This window comes from Mirounga leonina, unplaced genomic scaffold, assembly GCF_011800145.1.
Source record: "Mirounga leonina isolate KUSES-001 unplaced genomic scaffold, KU_Mleo_1.0 Mir_224, whole genome shotgun sequence".
NCBI classification, from domain to species: domain Eukaryota; kingdom Metazoa; phylum Chordata; class Mammalia; order Carnivora; family Phocidae; genus Mirounga; species Mirounga leonina.
The window spans coordinates 4,828,780-4,850,538 of NW_023270615.1; the positions used below are offsets into that span (position 1 = coordinate 4,828,780).

Here is a 21,759-nt window from a genome sequence, read left to right on the forward strand (position 1 = left end):
CCAATTCAGCTTTCATTTCTGCCTTTAGAGACTCTATGTTGCCATTAATTGATTTCTCCATTCTAGCCACTGTCTGCACAATTGCTAGCCTGAATTCCATCTCCGACATCTTGGTTATATCTGCATCCATTTGTAAATCTGCAGCATAAGTCATGATCTCTGAGTCTTTTCTATTTTGGAGGTTCCTCCTCCTAGTCATTCTGTTGAGGGGTGTTTGAGGGAATGTATAGAGTCCAAATTATTGACCAGAACCCAAGCAAGATGCACCTGTTTTCTTGGGACCTTAGGGTTGCTGGCCTCTTGTTTCCCCAGCCTGTCTTCTGGGGGAGGGGCCTGCTGCGCTGTTACTCAGGCAACCCTGTTTGGTGGAGTTGCCCTGCACCCCTGTGGCGGGGGATGGGCTCAGTGGGAATCAGTTTTGGGGGCTTTTGTTCTCTGGCGGCTTTCCCTGGCGGCTTTCCGCGTTTCTTCCACGAGTCAGAGCAGAAGAGACCGTTTCCAACCCTCTGCCTCAGAGCAGAGAGACCACAGTCTGTTCTTCAGTGAGCTCTCCAGGCCACACTGTTTCCGTTTCTGTCCGTGCTGCTATAAACCGCAGCGTCCTAGGTTGTGTGCCCCTCTGCAGTGCTCCCAGTCCTGCCTTCAGGTCAGGGCACATCTCTGCCCTTTGTGCTTCTAAAACCGCCAGCCGCTCCCAGTTCATGCTTGCGACCCCGCCACTCCAGGATTCTGCCCCAGCGGCTGCCCTAAAGTCCTTTCCCCTCCACTACTGGTCTGCGAGTCTGTGCCCCATCCACAGCACGCGAGGCTGTCACTCACCGGCAGTGTAGGATCCGCACGGCCAGGCACCCTCCCGCTGCCATTTATCCTCTGATATCTGCCCGCGGAATCATGGCTCCCCACTTCATACCTAAAAACCAACCGCCTGTGTTATTCTGTTTGTAGAGATCCAGATCTTCTTACATCTCAGGCTGGTTTCGTGGGTGCTCAGAGTGGTCTGGTAGATATCCAGCTCAATTCCGGGGACCAGTTGAAATGGGGTCCCCTACTCCTCCGCCATCTTTCCTTCTCCTCAGTTTAACATATTTTTAATGGCTGCATAGTATTTCATTATATAAGGTATAAGAGATTCTCTTAAAAAGTTTTTTCCATCCATGTCAGTATTTTATGATTAATGGAATATTTATCTGATTTTTCTTCTATTACTTTTATGAGTTAATATATCATTTTCTTCATGTCACTTAGCTAATATTATTAGAGGAATCCCATGACTATCAATCGATATATCTTAGATTCACTTTTTAGTGACAGGGAGAAAATAATGAGGTGGAAGTCCATGGAAGAGGAAAAGAAGTAGAATGTCAAAGCAGTTAAACAGACTGAATTATGTGTTTGGATACCTGCTAACAGGTGCCCCCCGCATCCCCCCCCCCCACCTACCTCCCACCCCACCAAACATTTGTGGAGTCCAGGACAAGGGCACACAGGAAAGCCCACATATTATATGTCTGAATATTTAAAAGCTTTAAATCAAGCTAACAAACTACATAATATTTTATCCTTTTACATTTGTACATATAGCTGGAAGGCCAGGTTTGAGTTCAGCCCGTCTTGGAAATTTGGGAGTATTGAGCTAGAGCCAGGATTGTTGCCCTGGCCTACACATAGCCTGCTCTCTGCTTCTCTTTCTGCTCTTGGCCCCATTCCTCTGTGCCAGGGCCTTCACACACACGTGCTCACCTGCACACCCCAGCCTGTATGTCCAAGCTCTACCCACCTGTCCTGTAGAGCTCTACCCCAGAGTCATTGGCAAGTATGTCCTGAGGGAGCACATATCTGGGGCAGAGGCTCAGGCAGCCCCTGGAAGCAAGAATTTTGGGGTCTGTGGCATTCTAGTAAGTAGGGGAGAAGCTACAGGCTTCCCTCAAACATTGGTCCTGTAGACTCTTCACTGTGAGGGGAGGGGCACGGCCAGATGAGGACTGTTAGACTTGGGGCCCAGGATAATGTCCTCTGATGCCCAGGTGTGAGTGTGGTATTGCCTGCTGATTTTTCTGCTTTTGAAAAATATTGATTTAAATATATTAATACGTTTGTTGTGTAAAAGTTTAATCAAGTCTACAGAATAGGGGCACCTGGGTGTCTCAGTTGGTTAAGCAGCTGCCTTTGGGCCAGGTCATGATTCCAGGGTCCTGGGATCGAGCCCCACGTCAGGCTCCCTGCTGAATGGGGAGCCTGCTTCTCTCTCTCCCTCTACCTGCTGCTCCCCCTGCTTGTACTCTCTCTCTCTAATAAAAACTAAAAAAAAAAATCTTAAAAAATATAAGTCTACTGAATAAACAAGGTCCCTTTTCAGCGTTTCCCCAAATCCTTCCCTCCCTTCTCCATTATTAATGGTTTGATGTGTACCCTCCCAGAGTTTTCTGTGTGTGTATATATATATTATATATATATATAAACAAATGGATATATGGATATGTATATATAATAAATATATTTACATATACATAAATATAAACAATGCAAACATATATGAAATATATACTCATGTATGTGGTTTTAAAAATATAAAAAGGATCTTACTATATGTATCATTCTGTAACTTTTTTTCCACTTAATATCTTTTCAAGAAGAATGACTGTGGTCTTTCCTTTTTTTTTTTTTGTCTTCCTTACTTTAATAAAATAATGTATACTTGTGATAAGAAATTTAAATAGTGCGGGCGCCTGGGTGGCTCAGTCGTTAAGCGTCTGCCTTCAGCTCAGGTCATGATCCCAGGGTGCTGGGATCGAGTCCCACATCGGGCTCCCTGCTTGGCGGGAGGCCTGCTTCTCCCTCTCCCACTCCCCCTGCTTGTGTTTCTGCTCTCGCTATTTCTCTCTCTGTCAAATAAATAAATAAAATCTTTAAAAAAAAAAAAAAGAAATTTAAATAGTGAAAAATGGAATATGTTGAAATATAAAAGTCTGTGAGAGTTACCCTCCCATCTTGTTCTTAGAAATAATCATCATTAGAAGTTGATTAAATTGGCAAAATGTAGATCATTTTTGGAGGTGAGTGATAGATACGTTGGGATCCATTATATCATTCTAGTTCCCCCCCCCCAAGATATGTTTGAAGTTTTCCACGATGAAAAGTAGAAATTTTTTTTATTAAAGATTTTTATTTATTTATTTGAGAGAGAGAATGAGATAGAGCATGAGACGGGGGAGGGTCAGAGGGAGAAGCAGACTCCCTGCTGAGCAGGGAGCCCAATGTGGGACTCGATCCCAGGACTCCAGGATCATGACCTGAGCCGAAGGCAGTCGCTTAACCAACTGAGCCACCCAGGCACCCCAAAAAAGTAGAAATTTCTTGAAGACTACTTAAAAAAAATTTTTTTTTAACTACTGAAAACCTTTAGCTACCTTTTTAACGGGGGAAAGCTTAAAGATGCTCTCACCATATTTCTGCGACTTTATTGAGAGTGCAAGCTTCTGACTCGGTCTTGAACTAGGGAAGCCTGAGTGAGGCAAGGAAGGAAGAAGGGTGAACTCAGGTCACCGGTATCTGGGGTGATTGAAAGACTTGTGCCCAGGAAAGCAAAATGGATGATTGGCCAGCATCTTTGTAACACTTTGGTATTGTTTGTCCTCTGAAATAGGTTCAAGACAAGGTGTGCCCGTGGTGGGGCTGGTGGTAGAAGGAGGTCCCAATGTCATCCTCGCTGTGTGGGAGACAGTGAGGGACGAAGATCCGGTGGTGGTTTGTGATGGTACGGGCAGGGCCGCCGACCTCCTGGCCTTCACCCACAAACACATAGCAGATGAAGGGTGAGTTGCTGACTCCTCATTTCTGAAACCACGGTAACGATTTATTCCTCCATTTTAGTTCCTTAAGCTCTGCTTTTGGGTGGGCCACATATCCTTGGGGGACAGAGATTGAGACTGGAATTAATTTTTCAGTGATTTTTATATGTATTGATTAATGTCCAAATGCCCTCCGCTGATGCAAGTTGCTGTTTCTTTCGCCGAAGAATGTCCTGCCTCTCTCAGGGGCTCTTGAACCCTGTCTGAGCTGCTGGGGGTGGGCGGGGGAGCACTTCCACGGGGTAGTGAGGGAAGAGATGCTCCTGCAGTTGGTCTGTAAAGCTGAAAAAACCCTGCAGTGAGTGAGGAGACCAGTGCTGGCCCCAGATCACCTTCAGATTCATTTGCCATTAGTAAAAATAGCAGGAATTGGGGAAACCAGCATACTGGCATTAATATATGTTGTGTTTATTAAAAAAAAAAAAGATTTTATTTATTTATTTGAGAGAGAAAGGGGGAGAGAGAGAGCACAAGCAGGAGTGAGGGAGAAGCAGACTCCCCACTGAGCAGGGAGCCTGATGTGGGACTTGATCCTGGGACCTTGGGATCATGACCTTAGCCTAAGACAGATGCTTAACTGACTGAGCCACTCAGGCACCCTAAGGTTTTAATTCTTTAGCCTTTTAAATAAAACGGTCGCTTTTCTCTTGCTAGCCCTATAACTAGTGTGATTTTTCCAATTTCAAAAGTGTGGTCTTTCTCCTGTGTAAGTAAATATAATGCCTATGAACTAAAATATTGACCCCACCGATTTACTTAAGGAAACATGTATTGGAAATCTGTCAGCTCGGGAACCTTGCCCAGAGTGCATTCTTTCCAGGATCATGGCAGATCCACCTGTGCTCGCTTTCAGATTCGGCCTCATCTGGTACCTTGCTTCCCTTTGCTTCCTGCCCACTTGCTCTCAGAGCAGAACTGTCCATGGAAACCTTCTCAGTCAGATGGGACCCACAGGTGCTCTTGCCCTGAAGTTCTTGGCTTGTTCCCTCCTCTGCATTGTGCCAAGTCATGACCATTTCTCTCTCTCTCAGGGCCCTACGTCCTCAGGTGAAGGAGGAGATCATCTGCATGATTCAGAACACTTTCAACTTTAGTCTTAAACAGTCCAAGCACCTTTTTCAGATTCTAATGGAGTGTATGGTACACAGGGATTCTGTGAGTATGATGAGTTGATAACTCAGATGACTTTAAAACTGATAATTTGCATCAATTGTAATATTTATTTCCACAACTTTTAAAAATGAGTTTTTTAAAAAAAGATTTTATTTTTTAAAGTAATCTCTATACCAATGTGGGGCTTGAACTCATGACCCCGCGATCAGGAGTCACACTTCCAATTGAGCCAGCCAGGCACCCCCAAAATAAGGAGTTTTTAATTTTAATTTGATTGTTATATAACTGTAGAACTTGACCCTTAGTTGAGTAAACTTGGCTTTTTATTCCCTCCCCTGCCCACCTCCCCACAATGCTTCAAATTTTAGACTGAAGTTAGGAAAACAGACAAAAACCCTAGTATGGCAGCATTACAGAAAAGTGACCACATTTAGTGAAGATCACACATAAATATTTTCAGAGGGTAAAAGAATAGTTCCATGTCTAGTTCCAATAGTCTAGTCTGCTGGCTTAGGTGACTGCCTCATAACATCTGAGTACATCCCACAAGAGATCTTTGGGGATGCACTGAACAATGGGGAGTATAAGAATATACTCTGGGACAGAAAATGGAGGCCACAAACTCTGGGTTGTGAGCATAACATAGATTCTGGAAAAGATTTTAGCGTTTTAGGGTACTTTGATCAAATTTTTTTTTTTTAAGATTTTATTTATTTGCCAGAGAGAGAATGAGAGACAGAGAGCATGAGAGGGAGGAGGGTCAGAGGGAGAAGCAGACTCCCCGCCGAGCAGGGAGCCCGATGCGGGACTCGATCCTGGGACTCCAGGATCATGACCTGAGCCGAAGGCAGTCGCCCAACCGACTGAGCCACCCAGGCGACCTGATCAAAATTTTTATCAATGACTTGGATGAGATGAAGCCAACAATTCTAGTAAATATGCAAATATGTCATGATTCAGAGTGATCTTTCCAGATTTCAGAGGCTAGACCAAATCATTCAAGATTTTGGTAATACTTAAGCACCTGGCCTCAAAAAAACAACGAAAACAACAAAAAAACCCACAAAAATAAACAATTGAACCAGTTTAGGCTGGACAAAGCATGGCTAAACATAGTGATAAACACTTAGTTTCAGTTGACCCAATAACAACAAAAATAACAACCATGTCTACAATTAACAACATGTTTTCAAATGTATTTTTTTTACCTGGAAGTGGCCCCATGAGTGAGTTCAATATGGCAGTGATTGTTTGTTCCAGTTTCAGAGATGCCAAAGCTGGAACCTAGAGAATTTAAGTGATTTTCCCAGAGTCATGCAGTTACAGAACAGTAAAATAGACACATGGGCACAGAGTTGAAATCCTGTACCTGGTCTACTACATTTGATACGTCCTGCAGAAATCAATAAGAAACGGACATCTTAAAGAGATCACCCTTATATTTGTGTCTTCCCATCATCAAAGAGAGTAATGAAGGGTGTAATGACCAAAAGGAGACTAGAGTAGGTGCCGAAGGCTTTGCACATCTTAGGAGGTAGGTCCTCAGCTCCTGCATAATTGAGAATTGATTTTATTCATGCACGTAGAGGGGCAGTTAGTTGGAGGGAACCAATACCTGAATTGCGGAAGCATAGTTTTTTTACCTTTATGGGACCTTAGAGATTATTCAGTGGGTTCCTCTCACCTTGTGGATGAGAAATCCACATCTAAAGATGTTTCCCTCAGACTGGCTAGTTAGTGGTCTATCTGGGCTTGCCAGACATGGCTCTTTTTGTTGAATAGTTCCCTGTACTATATAAAACATATTTTCACTTAGAAAGACTGAGATACATTCATTAATAGCAGGCAACCTTTTTTTTTTCTTTTTATTTATTTGTTTGAGGAGTGGGGAGGGGCAGAGGGAGAGAGAATCATAAGCAGATTCCATACTGAGTGTGGAGCCCCACGCAGGGCTCGATCTTAGACCCTGAGATCATGACCTGAGCCAAAACCAAGAGTTGGGTGCTCAACCGATCGAGCCCCCAGGCACTTTTACAATCATAAATAAAAATCCTTATTTGTCTTACAAAAATTAGTCTCATGGCAGGAGGCATGTCCTGCCCTTTTTACTTGTTCATTGGGTGCATTGTAATTGCCTCACTTATTTTATGATGAATCCTTGAGGGCTCACCTCTCATTAAAAAAGCAAAAATCTTAGTCTCTAAGGTGAGGTGAGCAGAATGGTGTTCTATGGTATCTCTTCAAAAGGAATGATTTTTTTTTTCTTTTTCCTTAGGAATTGACACTGAGTTTCTTTTCATTCTAGTGTATGCATGGTAAATTCAGTGTAGTAATGTTTTATCATGTGTTTCCTATAAGATACATAGATTTCTTGAGGGTTTTCTTTTTTTTCCCCTGAGTGTTCACAGTTCTCCATTACCCTATTTAAAAAGTTTCCTATAAGTAAAAAGGGAGAGTAACTAATCAATAAGATTAACTCTCTGTGGTTTTTTTTACATTAATGTTTTGTTCAACTCATTAGCTCTAGAGTGCATTTTGTGGGGACTTTTTGAAAACATTTCTTTACTAGTTCCCAAAATGTATGGTTTCCTATTTTTCAACTGTCATAGATTACCATATTTGATGCTGATTCCGAGGAGTCGCAAGACCTTGATTTAGCAATCCTAACAGCTCTGCTCAAGGGTGAGTGTCTGAAGAGGGTTACATCTCTTCCACATTTCCTCTTTTCACGTTCCATGGAACTATTTTTTTTATGTTGATATTTTATTTTATTTTAATTTTTATTTTTTTAAAGATTTTATTTATTTATTTGAGAGAGAGGATGAGAGGAGAGAGAGAGCACATGAGAGGGGGGAGGGTCAGAGGGAGAAGCAGACTCCCTGCTGAGCAGGGAGCCCGATGCGGGACTCGATCCAGGGACTCCAGGATCACGACCTGAGCCAAAGGCAGTCGCTTAACCAACTGAGCCACCCAGGCACCCTATGTTGATATTTTAAATAAGATATATGATTATTCCCTTCTTTTAACCTAGGCACAAACTTAACAGCGTCAGAACAATTAAATCTGGCAATGGCTTGGGACAGAATGGACATTGCCAAGAAACACATCCTAATTTATGGACAGCATTGGAAGGTATAGTGAAAATGAAGTTATTTGGGGAAAAATATTTCGTGTGTTGGCTTTGTTAGGGGGGGATCCAAAGAAAAAAATCGGAGGAGAAATAGATTGGTTTGGGAGGGGTGTGGAGGTAGCTTCTCTGTAGCTGGGTGCCCAGGGATACCTGAGACATTTCTCTCTTCAACTTTGCCTCCCTAAAATCATTTTTTTTCCCTCAGGCTCTGCAGCCTAACTGAAACTGGCAAATGAAGTTGGGAGAAAGACAGAATGGAAGGATATTTTATTATTTTTTTTAATATGGCTGGATTTTTATATTGTTTTTTGAAACTTGAAGCTTTTCTTATTTTTGCATTAAAGTGTAATATGTACTCACAATAGAAATAAGTGAAAACAGAGAAAAGCAGAAAGAAAAAAGTTATCTATAGTGCTAATGATAATCACTATTAACATTTCATTTTTAAAAATTGCAGTTGTGACCCTACCAAAGGTATATTATTTTTGAGTCAAACTAATACATGCATGTTAGTTAAAACATCTAATGGTACTAAAAGGCTACTAAAACAACAGTAGTTCTCTGCCCTGCTGATCACAAGAGTCAAGTGTTTTTAACATTTTTTGATTGTATTGACATTTATAAATCTCCATAGTTTTAAATAACAAGTCATATTGTTATTTTCTGATTCATTCATTTAGAGACTTCTCAACATTTCTGTCTGTGGTCCTGTCCTCCCTGCTACAATCTGGACTGGTTACCTGCTGCTCCAGGTTCCGGGCTGTCATGCTGGGATCTACCTTCATCATATTGGATATTCCCTTTGCCTCTCTCCTATGTTAGAGCACCTGTTTTCTGTATCCCGTGTCATCTTCTTCCCTGGTTTACTCCTTTATTTTAAGGAGGTGCATCCTTCAGTAACTTTCTGAGAAAGGGAGCATGGAAGATAAACATTTTGAGAACATATATGTTTGGATATATTTTAATTAAAGATCAGGACTAATTTTCCTGAAGAATTTTGAATGCTTAGGTGCTAGCTAGCATTCAACATTGCTATTGAGAAGTAAAAATGTTTCTGTTTTCTGATCCTTTGTTTGGGACCATTTTTTTTTTTTTCCCTCTCTGGGAGTTCAAACAAATCTCTTTCTAGTGTTTTGAGATTTCACAATGCTGTGTGCTATTGTGAGTCTTTATATCCATTATGCTGGGCACATGCTTTCAACTTAGCAATCATGGGTTTCCATGCTGGGGAATTTCCTTCCTGTTTTCTCTGTTCTCTTTCTGGAATTCATAGCATTTAAATGTTGGACCTAAGGACTGCTCCTCTAATCTTATCTTTTTCCTTTTATCTTCCATATTTTTCCTTTGTTGATTTCTTCAACTTTAATTTTCATGCCTTACATGGAGCTTTTTGTTTCTGGTAGCATACTATTAGTTTCTATGAGCAAATTTGTTGTCTTTTTTCTTTTTCTTTTTTTTTTTTTTTTAAGCAACTGAGGATAGTAATGATAGTTCTTTTGAATTTTTCTTCTTCCTGCATTTTCTGATTCTTACTGATTGATGTTTTGTGGTGTGCTTGTTCTGGACTTTTTATTTAAGTGTGGAGGAGAGAAAGCTCTTTAGAAATTCTGAGCCTGTAGGTGAAGCTTAACTGTAGATTTTTCAGTTAAGACAAATCTTAACTTGCTTAGTAATGAAGCTTACCCCAATTAATTGTAAGTTATTTCCTAAGAGAAGATATAATTAGATTGAAATATTTTTCAAAGATGTAAAAAAAAAAGATATATATGTGTAGGTAGTAAAAATTTAATTAACCTTATTTTTTCAAGAGACAAAAATAAATTGAGCCTGTAGGTGAAGCCAGGTCACTGCTCTGTTTGGACAGAGGAGTGATCTGGCTTCCACTTGTTGGGGGGACCTGAGATGACAGCATTATTCCTGCCTTTACTCTTAGTCCCTTTACAGAAAAGAATCCTCCAATCCCCCCCTGGATAAGGAAAAACTTTGCTGCCAGTGTTAATGGAAGTCAAATGGGGGAAGATGACGGGGAAGATCTCGACATTAGGGATTCAGTATATGTACATTTATTTCATCCTGGAGCCGCCAGAATTCTGTGGCATAGATTTGTTTGGTTCTTGGCTTTTTTCTAGTTTCAGTTTCTGGGGACTTTTACCTTCTGGGTTTCTGGGGACTGCTAAGTCAATTACCACTTGCCCATCTGCTTTCCAGCTTCCAAAATGTGACACTCCTGGACCCCCTGTTCTTGTGGATTCATTTCTTTAAAAAAAAAGTCTTTTTACTATAATTTTACTAAAACTTCAGGTCAGAGTAAAAGTAAATGAGTGTGTTTAATTTCCCGTATATATTCAGAAACTGGGTATAGTTTAAATGAAAACATGGCAAGTTAAAATAGCAACAACAACAAAAAAGAAACCTTGAATTTTTATTAGAACTGCATTAAACCTATACATTAATTTGGGAAGCAGTGAGATCTTTACAATTGTCAGTCTTCTGGTACAAGAACGGATTTACTTTAAGTGTCTTTTATGCCTTCAAGTTCACTTTTTGTCATTTCTTCAATCAGGTCCTGAACATTTCTTAGTAAGACTGTATTTTATGATTGTTATATCTGCATTGTTTTGAGTTCAGATCTTTATATATATATATATATATATATTTTATTTGTGAGAGAGAGAATGAGAGACAGAGAGCATGAGAGGGGGAGGGTCAGAGGGAGAAGCAGACTCCCTGCCGAGCAGGGAGCCCGATGCGGGACTTGATCCCGGGACTCCAGGATCATGACCTGAGCCGAAGGCAGTCGCTTAACCAACTGAGCCACCCAGGCGCTCGAGTTCAGATCTTTATAATTCTTCAGTTATTTCTACTTTTTAAAAAACTTCTTTCTTAATTGTCTCTCTCTCTCTCATTTATTTCTACCTTCTGAAGGCTGGTGCGCTGGAACAAGCAATGTTAGATGCTTTAGTAATGGATCGAGTGGATTTTGTAAAGCTCTTAATAGAATATGGAGTGAACCTCCATCGCTTTCTTACCATCCCCCGACTGGAGGAGCTCTATAACACAGTGAGTATTGGAATATTCCATCAATTGCCTCCCTTAAGATTCATTTATCAATTAGCTTAAGATTTAGCTTAAGCTAAATATTGAACGTTCAAGTCTCCTTGAATATCGAAGTACAAAGATAGCTTAGAGAGAGACAGATTTCTCAACCAGAGGACAAACATTCTTACCAAATCCATTTTATCCTATGGTCATTTCTGTGTTTCTTATTTTAATTAATTACACAGAATAGAAACATAAACTAAGTTAAGAAAACACAACAGTAAGACCATAATTAAAGCAAGAACAAATTGCTTTTATTGAATTGTTGGAAGCATCTCGACCTACAGCTACTGTTAAAATTCTGCTTTTGTATGCAAACCCTTTATTGAAACTAGACCAGCTTACTCACTGTAAAAACACCATTTGCTCAAGCCAAGCACCCTTCTTGAAATGTTGTTCCTTGTCCTTTGAATCTTACCTTTTCTTGAAAGCCCTCTTTAAGCCCTGTCTTTTTGAATACTCCAGTTTACAGTGATCTATTCCTATGGTACAAATTTTTGGCAACTCTTTTCGAGCATACATCTTCATGATTAGTTTTTCAGGTAAATCCCCCCTCTCTTCAATTAGACTGTAAAAACTATGAAGAAAGTACTTACATTCTTAACTGACTCCCTCAAGAGCTGGATTGAACATAGGAGTGTTCAATAAGTAATTGTTGATGGAATGTAATTATGTGATGGGGTTTGTAATGGTGTAGTTTATATATGATAAAGGATAGTTACAAATTACTTAAAATTTATTTTTGTCTCTTGAAAAAAATAAGGTTAATTATATTTTTACTACCTACACATATATATCTTTTTTTTTTTACATCTTTGAAAAATATTTCAATCTAATTATATCTTCTCTTAGGAAATAACTTACAATTAATTGGGGTAAGCTTCATTACTAAAGATGTTGAAGAAAATTTTCAGTATTCTGGGTTATTTGTGCATTCTGAAATAAAATATTTTTCCCCTAGTATATGGTAATTAAAAGGAATAAATTTTTCTTTTCTTCATTACAGAAACAAGGACCCACTAATATGCTCTTGCATCATCTTGTCCGAGATGTAAAACAGGTAACATAATTATGAATGTGTACAAATTTCTTTGTGTATTGTCTTAGCTTTGTGATTGAGGCATTGCCTGATTTTGCTTCATAAAATGTAGATTTGGATTTTCTAGTGAGTTACCTACCCTCTTTGCCTGGGGCTCTGAGCAATTTCATCATCAAACCATACTCTTTAAGTTTGTTTCCTTGTAATTTATTTTATATTTTTAAAGATTTGATCCACCAAGTAAGTGGCATTAACTAATGATTATTTTCTCTTATAAAATATGAATCGGAGACATATAAAACTTTCAGAACTTTACCTCAACATGATACAACAGTATTTCCAACAATGATAATAGTTGCTGAAAATAAAGAAATTTCCTTGTCTTGTCATGTTTATTGGAGGACTGATATATGATTTTCATTGTTTTGTTATTGTTTTGACTATGAATGATGGCTTGGGGGCCCTACCTTCTTTTGTGAGTCTAAGCATTGTTGTAGGGAGCCAGAATGAATCCCACTACTCTATAACCTTGCTTATATTTTGCTCATGGTGTTTTCACTGAACTTTGAGTTAAATCAGACTTAAAATAAAATCATCTTCTATTAGTTACCAAACCTTTAACAGTCTCTTATGCTTTAATTCCTTCTCTTTTAGTCACCAAGAACTTTTATTCACATCTGCAGAAAACTAGGAGAGACTTTTTTTGTTCCCATGATTAAACTCCATCCATGGCACACTTTAAAAGTACTTCCTCATTTCTCGGAAGTCTGGTATCTTGATGGAGAGAGTGTGGGCTTTCTGGCTACGTTGACTTGGTGGGAGAGCCAGAATAAAAGGACCGCAGAGGAAGACATTTAGTTGGCAAATTAGAAGTAAGCAAAAGTGTCCATGCTGATGTAAATTTAGTTTGCATGATTGATGCCAGATCAAGATGATTTTCCTTATTATTTCCTTGAACTTTGATTCCTTTACAGTAAACTGAAGAAAAAGGAATAGAATAGGTTAAATATGCTTTCATTTATTTATTTTTATTTTTATAAAGATTTTATTTATTTATTTGACAGAGAGAGACAACAAGAGAGGGAACACAAGCAGGGGGAGTGGGAGAGGGAGAAGCAGGCTTCCCTCAGAGCAGGGAGCCCAATGTGGGGCTCGACCCCAGGACCCTGGGATCATGACCTGAGCGGAAAGCAGACGCTTAACGACTGAGCCACTCAGGCACCCCTGTGCTTTTAACTAGTAGCAACAAAGAGCATTAGTTTTGGTGTTCCTTGAAAAAAGTAAATTATGAATGTATTTACATTGATTCATGAATCAGTGTAATAAGCTCAATAGGTGAAGGGGATTAAGAGGTATAAACTTCCAGTTAGACAATAAATAAGTCATGGGGATGTAAGGTATAGCATAGGGAATATAGTCAATAGTATTGTAATAACTTTATATGGCAACAGATGGTAACTAGACTTATCATGGGGATCATTTCATAATGTATAAAAATATTAAATCACTATGATACGTACCTAAAACTAATAGGATATTGTATGTCAATTATACTTTAATGAAAAAATGTATGGTGAATGGTAGTTGAGAAGTAACAGTTATGAAGAGGTAGTAAGGTGGGTTTTAAGTGGCCAAAGTTATCTTCATTTAGACTAAGACCCATGTACTTGGAAATCTGCTCAGCCCTCTTGCCAACCATAACCTTTGTTTTGGCACACCCTCATATTTTGATAGCTTATTTTGTTCTGCCATTCCACGTTCCTTATTTCTATTCTACTTCCTTCCATGTTCTCATTTTGTGTATGATGTAGTCAACACAGTGCAAAGTGCTATAGCCATTTCAATAGAGAGATGGAAGATCTAAGCCATTGTTAATTTTGGATCACATACATTCAGTATATTGAAGGAAGGAAGAAATTTTCCTCAGTCCAAGGTTCTTCCAGCTAGCCTAAGAATTAAATTTTACATGAGACAGATTAATAGGAGAAAAAAACCCACAAAGTTCAATTAGTAAGGAATTCTAAACAGAATTTAGTCTGGGGGTAGTAAATTAGTAAAAAGTAACAAGGGTCATTTATACAGGCTTCTCTGTTCTAAATTTCCCATCTCTGGTGATAAGGATGTCTCTATCTCCTGGGACAAGGAGGGTACCTTTCACATGGGGGAGTTATTTCCTGCTTTCGGGAAGCAGAGGAGGGTCTGAGTGTCTGTCTTGTACAGGCTGTCTCCTAAGTAACTTATTTAAAATAATATGTCAAAATGGCACATTTTGGCGATATACTCCAGTGATTCTACTTCTGTTGTAATAGTTATATAATTTCTAGTTAAAAACAATCTTTTATACTATATTTAAGTGTGTTTTATTACAAAGTATATTTATGCATGAGAGAGAGAAAAAAGAGAGTTGAATGAGCAAATATAAGCACACACTTGATTCCTGTGAAATTAAAAACACATTAAGGCTACGTTTGTTTTTCCTTATAAACAAGCAAACTCTATCAGTGGTTGGTCACATTAATGGATCAGTTTGTTTTTGTGTTTTGTTTTTTTTAAAAGATTTTATTTATTTGGCAGAGAGAGACCCAGTGAGAGAGGGAACACAAGCAGGGGGAGTGGGAGAGGGAGAAGCAGGGAGCCCGATGCGGGGCTCAATCCCAGGACCCTGGGATCATGACCTGAGCCAAAGGCAGACGCCCAACAACTGAGCCACCCAGGCGCCCCTAATGGATCGGTTTGTAAAGATGCTTGAAAAGTATGAGTCTACCTCTGCAGTTGATTGGGTTATGTTCTAACAGATGGCAAAGGAGACGCAAAACGGGAACTGAAAGTTAAAATACGTTGCATGGTTTTGTTTCAGCATGCCCTTCTCTCAGGCTACAGAATAACACTGATCGACATTGGATTGGTAATCGAATACCTCATTGGTGGAGCGTATCGCAGCAGCTACACTAGAAAAAGTTTCAGAGCCCTCTACAACAACCTCTACAGAAAACATAAGGTACCACAATTGATAAGTACCCTCATAAACTATGGGATAACTAGGAGTTAGACTTAGAAAAATGGCTTAGGAAGTTCAGATGGGAATAGCTTCTAAAATGGACATTTGTATTTATTGACATTTATTGAGTCTCTGCTGCATGTAAATTATAGTGCTGGCTTAGGATGAACATAAAGACCAGGGGTTCAGAAACTCTCAGAGAAAACAGACTTATGAATAACTAGGCATCATACAGAACAGGATACAATGTGTGCTATATTGACATAGAAGTAATGTCTTGAGAAGGATTTGAGGGAGAGATGACCAGTTCTTTTCTTTCCTTTTGAAATTGTAGAAGGCAAAAGCCTAATGGGCTTCCATCTCTAAACTCATAGTAGTCCATAACCTGGAGGTGACAAACTTGGGACAGGTGTGTAGGGGTTATGTTGGAAAATGCATGCAGAGTGTGCTATGTAAAAATACACATTGTACATATTTTATTTTCCATCAAGATTTCGAAAGTCTAGGAATATAAAGTCAGAGTTCCTGCCTGGTTGATTAGCAGAGAAAACATCGGTTGTTTCCAAAGAGAGCCTTTCTTCTTAGAGGATAATGGAAGTGTTAGAGAAGGGAGTTTGGGGCATTGGGGTTGAGAGAAGAGCAGGGACAGTGAGAGGCACAGTGCTACGGACATCAGCGACAGTGACAAGGAGGCCTTTGTTGGCAGCGACGTGCTAGAAGGTTGTGAAGGATGAGACTGGAAAGGTGGTTTGGGATGGGATCACAGGAAGAGTCCAGAATATCAAGCCACTTTTGACCTTTAAAGAATCAGGTGAAGTAAAAGCCCAACTTGTCTTTAAGAAATAAAAGAACAAAACAAAAAGAAACTCAAATCTTACAGAAAAAGATCTTCATTGAGATTTCAAAGACATGGAGAGGCACTTGAGGTATCAGTTCCTTCACTTAAACCAAATATATCTTGCTGTGAGGTTGCCTGTGACAGGTGTGAGGACCGACTGTGCCCTTGGGGTCGCCCGGTGGGCAGTCTGCTAGGCAAGTACCTTGAGTGCTTTTTTTCTTTTGAAATGGTGAGAAATTACTACCCATTTCTCTGTTTTCTAGTGAAGTAGAATCTATTAGTGAAGTCTTGTAAGTTAGGTCATAGCAACTACCAATACATGGTTGGGAGTCCAAGAGATTTGGGATGGACTATTAGTTTCGCTTGTTAGTAGTTATGAAATCTTGAGTGAGAAGCTTAACCTGTGTGTCACTTTCCTTATCTATAAAATGGGAATAATAATATCTCTTTCATAAATTTGTCAAAGGGATTAAATAATACCTGGAAAACCCATATTCCATAGAGGGTACAGAGTAACTGTTAATAATAATAGTCATGATCACTACTGATGATGCTATTAATTCTGTATCACAACACTCATAATAAATTGAGTATTATTTTTTAGAAGTCCGGACCCCATCACTCCTTTGTCTAATTTATATCCATAAAATGCAAACTAACATAAATGAGTAAATAAAGTAGCTTGGGCAGCACTGACGTGGCCTCCAGGCTCTGCATTTGCCGCTGAGCCCCGTGGGGTCGGCGCAGCCCAGGGCATCCTCCGGGAGGCCACTGGCTGGCCGCTGGGTTCGGAAGGGGGCCAGGCCTCAGATATGCGATGGGCAGGACTTCCATGAGGCAGTGTATGAGGCAGGGGAAGCACTGTGAGAAGTCGTCTGCTAACCTTTCTGTGTCTCTGGATAGTATGCCTTCAGAAATCTTGCTGAAGATCTTTTCCCACTTGGATGCCGGGACCCTGCTGTGTACTGGATGAGTGAATAGGCACTTTTATCATCTGGCCAATGACCATTTTATTTGGATCAGAATCTCTTCAACTGTCTTTTCACCTAAAGATCTAATTGGAAATTTATTTCAGCAGAGAAGACCGCTGTATCTGTGAACTTACTCTTGGTCAAGGGTAAAGAAGCTGGGTATGGGAAGAAAGAATCTCTCACAAAAACAAAGAGCTTCTGCAAAAGTAGTGCTAGCTCAGATTCTCAAACCTGTCCACCCTTACACAGGCCTTCCAGTTCAAATGGAATATCTGGTTTAGGTTGGGTAATTATATTGAAAGAAAAAAGTGGAAAAGAATACATCATGGAATGCATTGACCTTTCCATAAACGATTCATCAGTGACCATTATGTGGTATGGCCAAAATTGGCCACAGCTAGGCACATTGTCAACCTTGGATTTGTGTGGTATGACACTAGTTTTTATGGACCAGTCTAAAACCCCCTCCAAAAATGGACCTTGGTGGCATTCTTTCATTGCAAAGTACAACCTGAGTAACTTAACTGAATCCACCACAACTGGTTGGGACAGACTTGTTTGGATCTTCTGCTTACACCCAGGCCGCCTGGTAGGGCTATGGAAGAAGGAGGAAGAATTGGCTTTTGTTACAGCAAATCTTCATTTCCATCACTTTGTGGAAAAGAGCACGTTAGTATCAGCCACTGTCCCCTATGAGCTCATAGCTCATACCCCCCTTTTGGATGACAACCCAGAGTACGGATTCCGTGGCTACCAACTCCATTCTGATACGCATAGTGGTGGAATTTTCTGCCTTTGTGGCACATTTCTCAATCTCTTTACCAAGAAAGGATACATTGAAAATGGATATGAGAAGCTTGTTGTAAGTTTTAAAAATAACACGGAACACCTGCCTCTTATTGGAAAAGGTGGCCTCTCTTGGAGAACTGATATTTTCGATGGCTGTGTAAAGAGTTGTTCTATAATGGCCATAACTCTTTGGGATGAATATGGAAAACCCTTTTGGTGTTTCAGTTCCCTGGTTTGTATGAGATTGTTGGGCCCTCTGATGTTCCTCATTTCTTGGGACAGACTTACTATGTTGACTGTGTGGATACAGAAGGAAAAATGTGCACGATGCTGTGTGGATTAAAGAGACAGAATACTTCATTGTCAGCCTGGTCCTTTATCTGAGGATAGCAAAAATAAGCCACTGGTTTGGGACAACATACTAAGTATTAGCAGGAGGTGGCAAATTATTGTTGCTGGTTGTTTACTTCGTTTACTTTGGACTAACTTGTTTTGTTGTTGGTACTGGAAGTTGAAATAAAGCAGTAGTCTGATGTCTTCTTATTTCAAAAAATAAACTAGCTCAAAGCCCATGGTTTGTATCATCCATTTTTATATCAGCCCCTTCAAGAGAGCTTCCTTAGTTTCTCATTGATGAAAGCTTCATGCTGATAAGCAGTAAATTATGTTGTTGTTGGGCCTAATCACTGGAATTCCAGTGGTGATGCATAACATCTGGAGAAGTTCCATAACTTTCTAACTTAACCTTGGAGTTGTTTGTGAATGGGAACTTTTTCTTATCAGAGCTGTGAATCTTTATTGCCTATTCTGAACTTGTTCCAGGTATAGAAAAGGGAATTTCCATATAGAGAAGGAATGCAGATATATAATAGGGAACAAAAGAGCATGTTCTCTAGGATGTTAGGAAATAACAGTGTTTTTAATAAGGAGGAGATCATTAGAGGCTTTTCTTGGGTAATTAAATACTGATCATGGGCTAGAGACAGAATCTTTGGATACTTGGTAGGATACAATATTATACTTTGTTTTCATTACTGTCTAGAAATGAAATGTTAATTGTTACCATGATAATCTTTTCCCTTTTTGTTTTATTTTAAAAATAAAATAACACCTGCCAGCGAGTGACCAGTTTTGCTCAAAGCCTTTCCCAGCCCCCTCTTCACCGAAGACGCCCCTCAGGAAATAGAAATGAATCTGCAGAAAGCACACTGCATTCCCAGTTCATTAGAACTGCCCAGCCTTACAAATTCAAGGTACCACTTAGTTCTTTTTAGATGTGAAAATAAAATTGTTCTTGCAGGCTAGACCATTTCTTCATTTAAAGTTGGAGAAGGGAGCTACAAGTAGGCCAGTTATAAGTACCATAAACAGACTTACTTAAGTCAACAGCAAAACAAGTGAGCAATGTGAACAATATTGTTAATCCACCTCTCCCCATATTACCTCAGTCCCACTTTCCTCTGGGGATGAATGTGTTTGCTCAAGAGTTTCTATATAAATAATTTCTATGTTCTATGAAAGAGGTTTGCTTTCCAAAGCTCCTAGGATGAAAGGATATTTTATAAAATTACCCTTGATCACCATCAATGGATACAAATTGCCTTTTATTTATAGAAATAGAGGAATAATTTTCACTCTTATCTCTTTTTATTAAAAAAGTTATCAAATCCTATTATTTACCAGGCATTATGTTGGGTGCTTAGTTGAATTTGGGATGCAGGTGGATGAAGAAGGTATAATAATGACTGAGAAATGACCCCCCCTCCCCAAAAGTAATAGCCATATTGCCATATGATGATGATGAATATTGAAATAGAAATACATACATAGTGATATAGAAGAACATGGGGGTTAGGGAGTGACATTTGAGATGAGCTGTAAAGGGTTAGTTTACCTGGTGGAGAATAGTATTGCATTATTACATATTACTATTACTAGAGGAATATAATCAGAATAAAGGAAACTTAAAACCAATCAGTTTGGATGCATGTTGGCAATGCTAGTGACATTTTTCTAAGGGAAAGATAATTTATTTATAAAGTGAGTTTGGAGTTGTTTTTTTTTTTTTTTTTTTATAGTTCTCATTTATCCAATAGTTATTTCAGCCCATTTCCTTGAGAAACTGAAAATTGTCATGTAGTTATTGAGTCTATCCCAAAGGTGTAGGGTTCCAAGTTGTGCTGAATGAACCCAAGGTATCTCAGTGTGTGGACCCTGGATCTATCGGACACAACAAGAAATAGATCACCTAAGAGGCTAAAATTTTGGTTTTTGGTTTATAAAATTGTATTATTATTTCCATCTCTTTTCAGAGACTTAAAAAATATTCTTAGGATACCGGATATGTTTCATTAGGTCAAATATCATGCATCTGACTCTTTGGGAATCCGTTCCTATTTTATTTTCCAACAGGAAAAGTCTGTAGTCCTTCATAAATCAAGGAAGAAGTCAAAAGAAGAGCAAAATATATCAGATGACCCTGAGTCCACTGGCTTTATGTACCCTTACAATGACCTGCTGGTTTGGGCTGTGCTAATGAAAAGGCAGAAGATGGCCATGTTCTTCTGGCAGCATGGAGAGGAGGCAACAGTGAAGGCAGTGGTTGCCTATAAACTCTACCGAGCCATGGCCCACGAAGCCAAGGAGAGCAACATGATGGATGATGCCTCAGAAGAGCTGAAAAATTACTCAAAGTAGGAGTTCTCTCTTCACTTCATACTAAACACTGACAGTTCGGGGCGCCTGGGTGGCTCAGTTGGTTAAGCGACTGCCTTCGGCTCAGGTCATGATCCTGGAGTCCCGGGATTGAGTCCCGCATCGGGCTCCCTGCTCTGCGGGGAGTCTGCTTCTCCCTCTGACCCTCCCCCCTCTCATGTGCTCTCTCTCTCTCATTCTCTCTGTCTCAAATAAATAAATAAAATCTTTAAAAAAAAAATTGACAGTTCTTAGAATGGTTAGACACTTTTATCTCCCTCGCCTTAGAACTTGTAAGATGCGTGGACTTGCCCAGCATTTCCTGGGCTCTCCCATAAATCAGGGTCTTTAGGTATTTCAAGGCGCTTTGTGGAATCAAGGGAAGAGAGGTAGCTCTCCAATCAGGAGACCTGGCCTCTGGTCCTCATCCGGCTGTTTAATAATTGGGCAACTCAGCCGGCCAGATTTGGGGACTCTTGTTTCCTCACTAGAAGGTTCAGTTAATGATTTTGAAAATCCCTTCCAGCTCTCAAACTCTTTGACACTAAGCGAAATGAAAACTTGTTTACTTTTAGTACCTCTCAGGCAGGGAAACAAATAAATGTATTATGCACCAAAGAACCAGGGCATGGTGGCAAAAGATAGAAAAGTTGGAAATGGTTTTGATTTTTTGAATACTCAAGCATTATAATAGTGAGGAAAGAAGGGGAGCTAGAATTCATAAAAACTAATGTCTAATTGTGATTTTAAAAGTTCTGGAGAATAGCAGTGTCTACTTTTTAGAGAAAACAACCTCCCAGAAAATGTCCCCACATCTAGTTTCTTACTTAAGTCATCTATGTATTTTCTAGAATATTTTTTAAAAAATGTGGCCCCATGATTTCCCTTAATTCCTTACTCAATACTGAACAGTCTTTTCTGTCAAAAAATTCTTTATTTGGTTTTGTCAGGGAGCCCCAAACCAAGCTATATGTAGTCTGTTTTGTGGCGTGGACAAGCTTCTCCCCATGGGTAGATAGCTCAACCACTGCTGGTGCAAACCAAATTCTGTATGCTGTGGTGTAAACCCTCCTGCAAAGGGAGAATGTCCATTTCCTGAGCAGCAACCACTTTGAAATAGCTTCTACAGTCTGAGGTTATTATGTTGCTGTTCGTTTTTTTGTGTTGCTCTTTCCCGAGTCTCACAGCTGATCTTTTTAAATGTTTCTGGGACTCTGACCTGCATTTGTTTTTGCCACTC

General features: G+C 39.7%; 1 protein-coding gene and 1 pseudogene across 1 annotated transcript in view; both read left to right on the forward strand.

Moving 5' to 3' along the window:
• Positions 1-21,759, forward strand: part of TRPM6 (transient receptor potential cation channel subfamily M member 6) — a 167,076-nt gene that overhangs the window by 75,649 nt on the left and 69,668 nt on the right. Inside the window, exons 8-16 of the mRNA XM_035029044.1 lie at positions 3,644-3,812; positions 4,880-5,003; positions 7,571-7,643; positions 7,993-8,093; positions 11,017-11,151; positions 12,197-12,250; positions 15,087-15,227; positions 18,977-19,078; positions 20,238-20,518. Coding sequence (XP_034884935.1) covers positions 3,644-3,812; positions 4,880-5,003; positions 7,571-7,643; positions 7,993-8,093; positions 11,017-11,151; positions 12,197-12,250; positions 15,087-15,227; positions 18,977-19,078; positions 20,238-20,518 — 1,180 coding nt within the window. The remainder of the gene's footprint in view (positions 1-3,643; positions 3,813-4,879; positions 5,004-7,570; positions 7,644-7,992; positions 8,094-11,016; positions 11,152-12,196; positions 12,251-15,086; positions 15,228-18,976; positions 19,079-20,237; positions 20,519-21,759) is intronic.
• On the forward strand, positions 16,967-18,300 carry LOC118026289 (annotated as a pseudogene).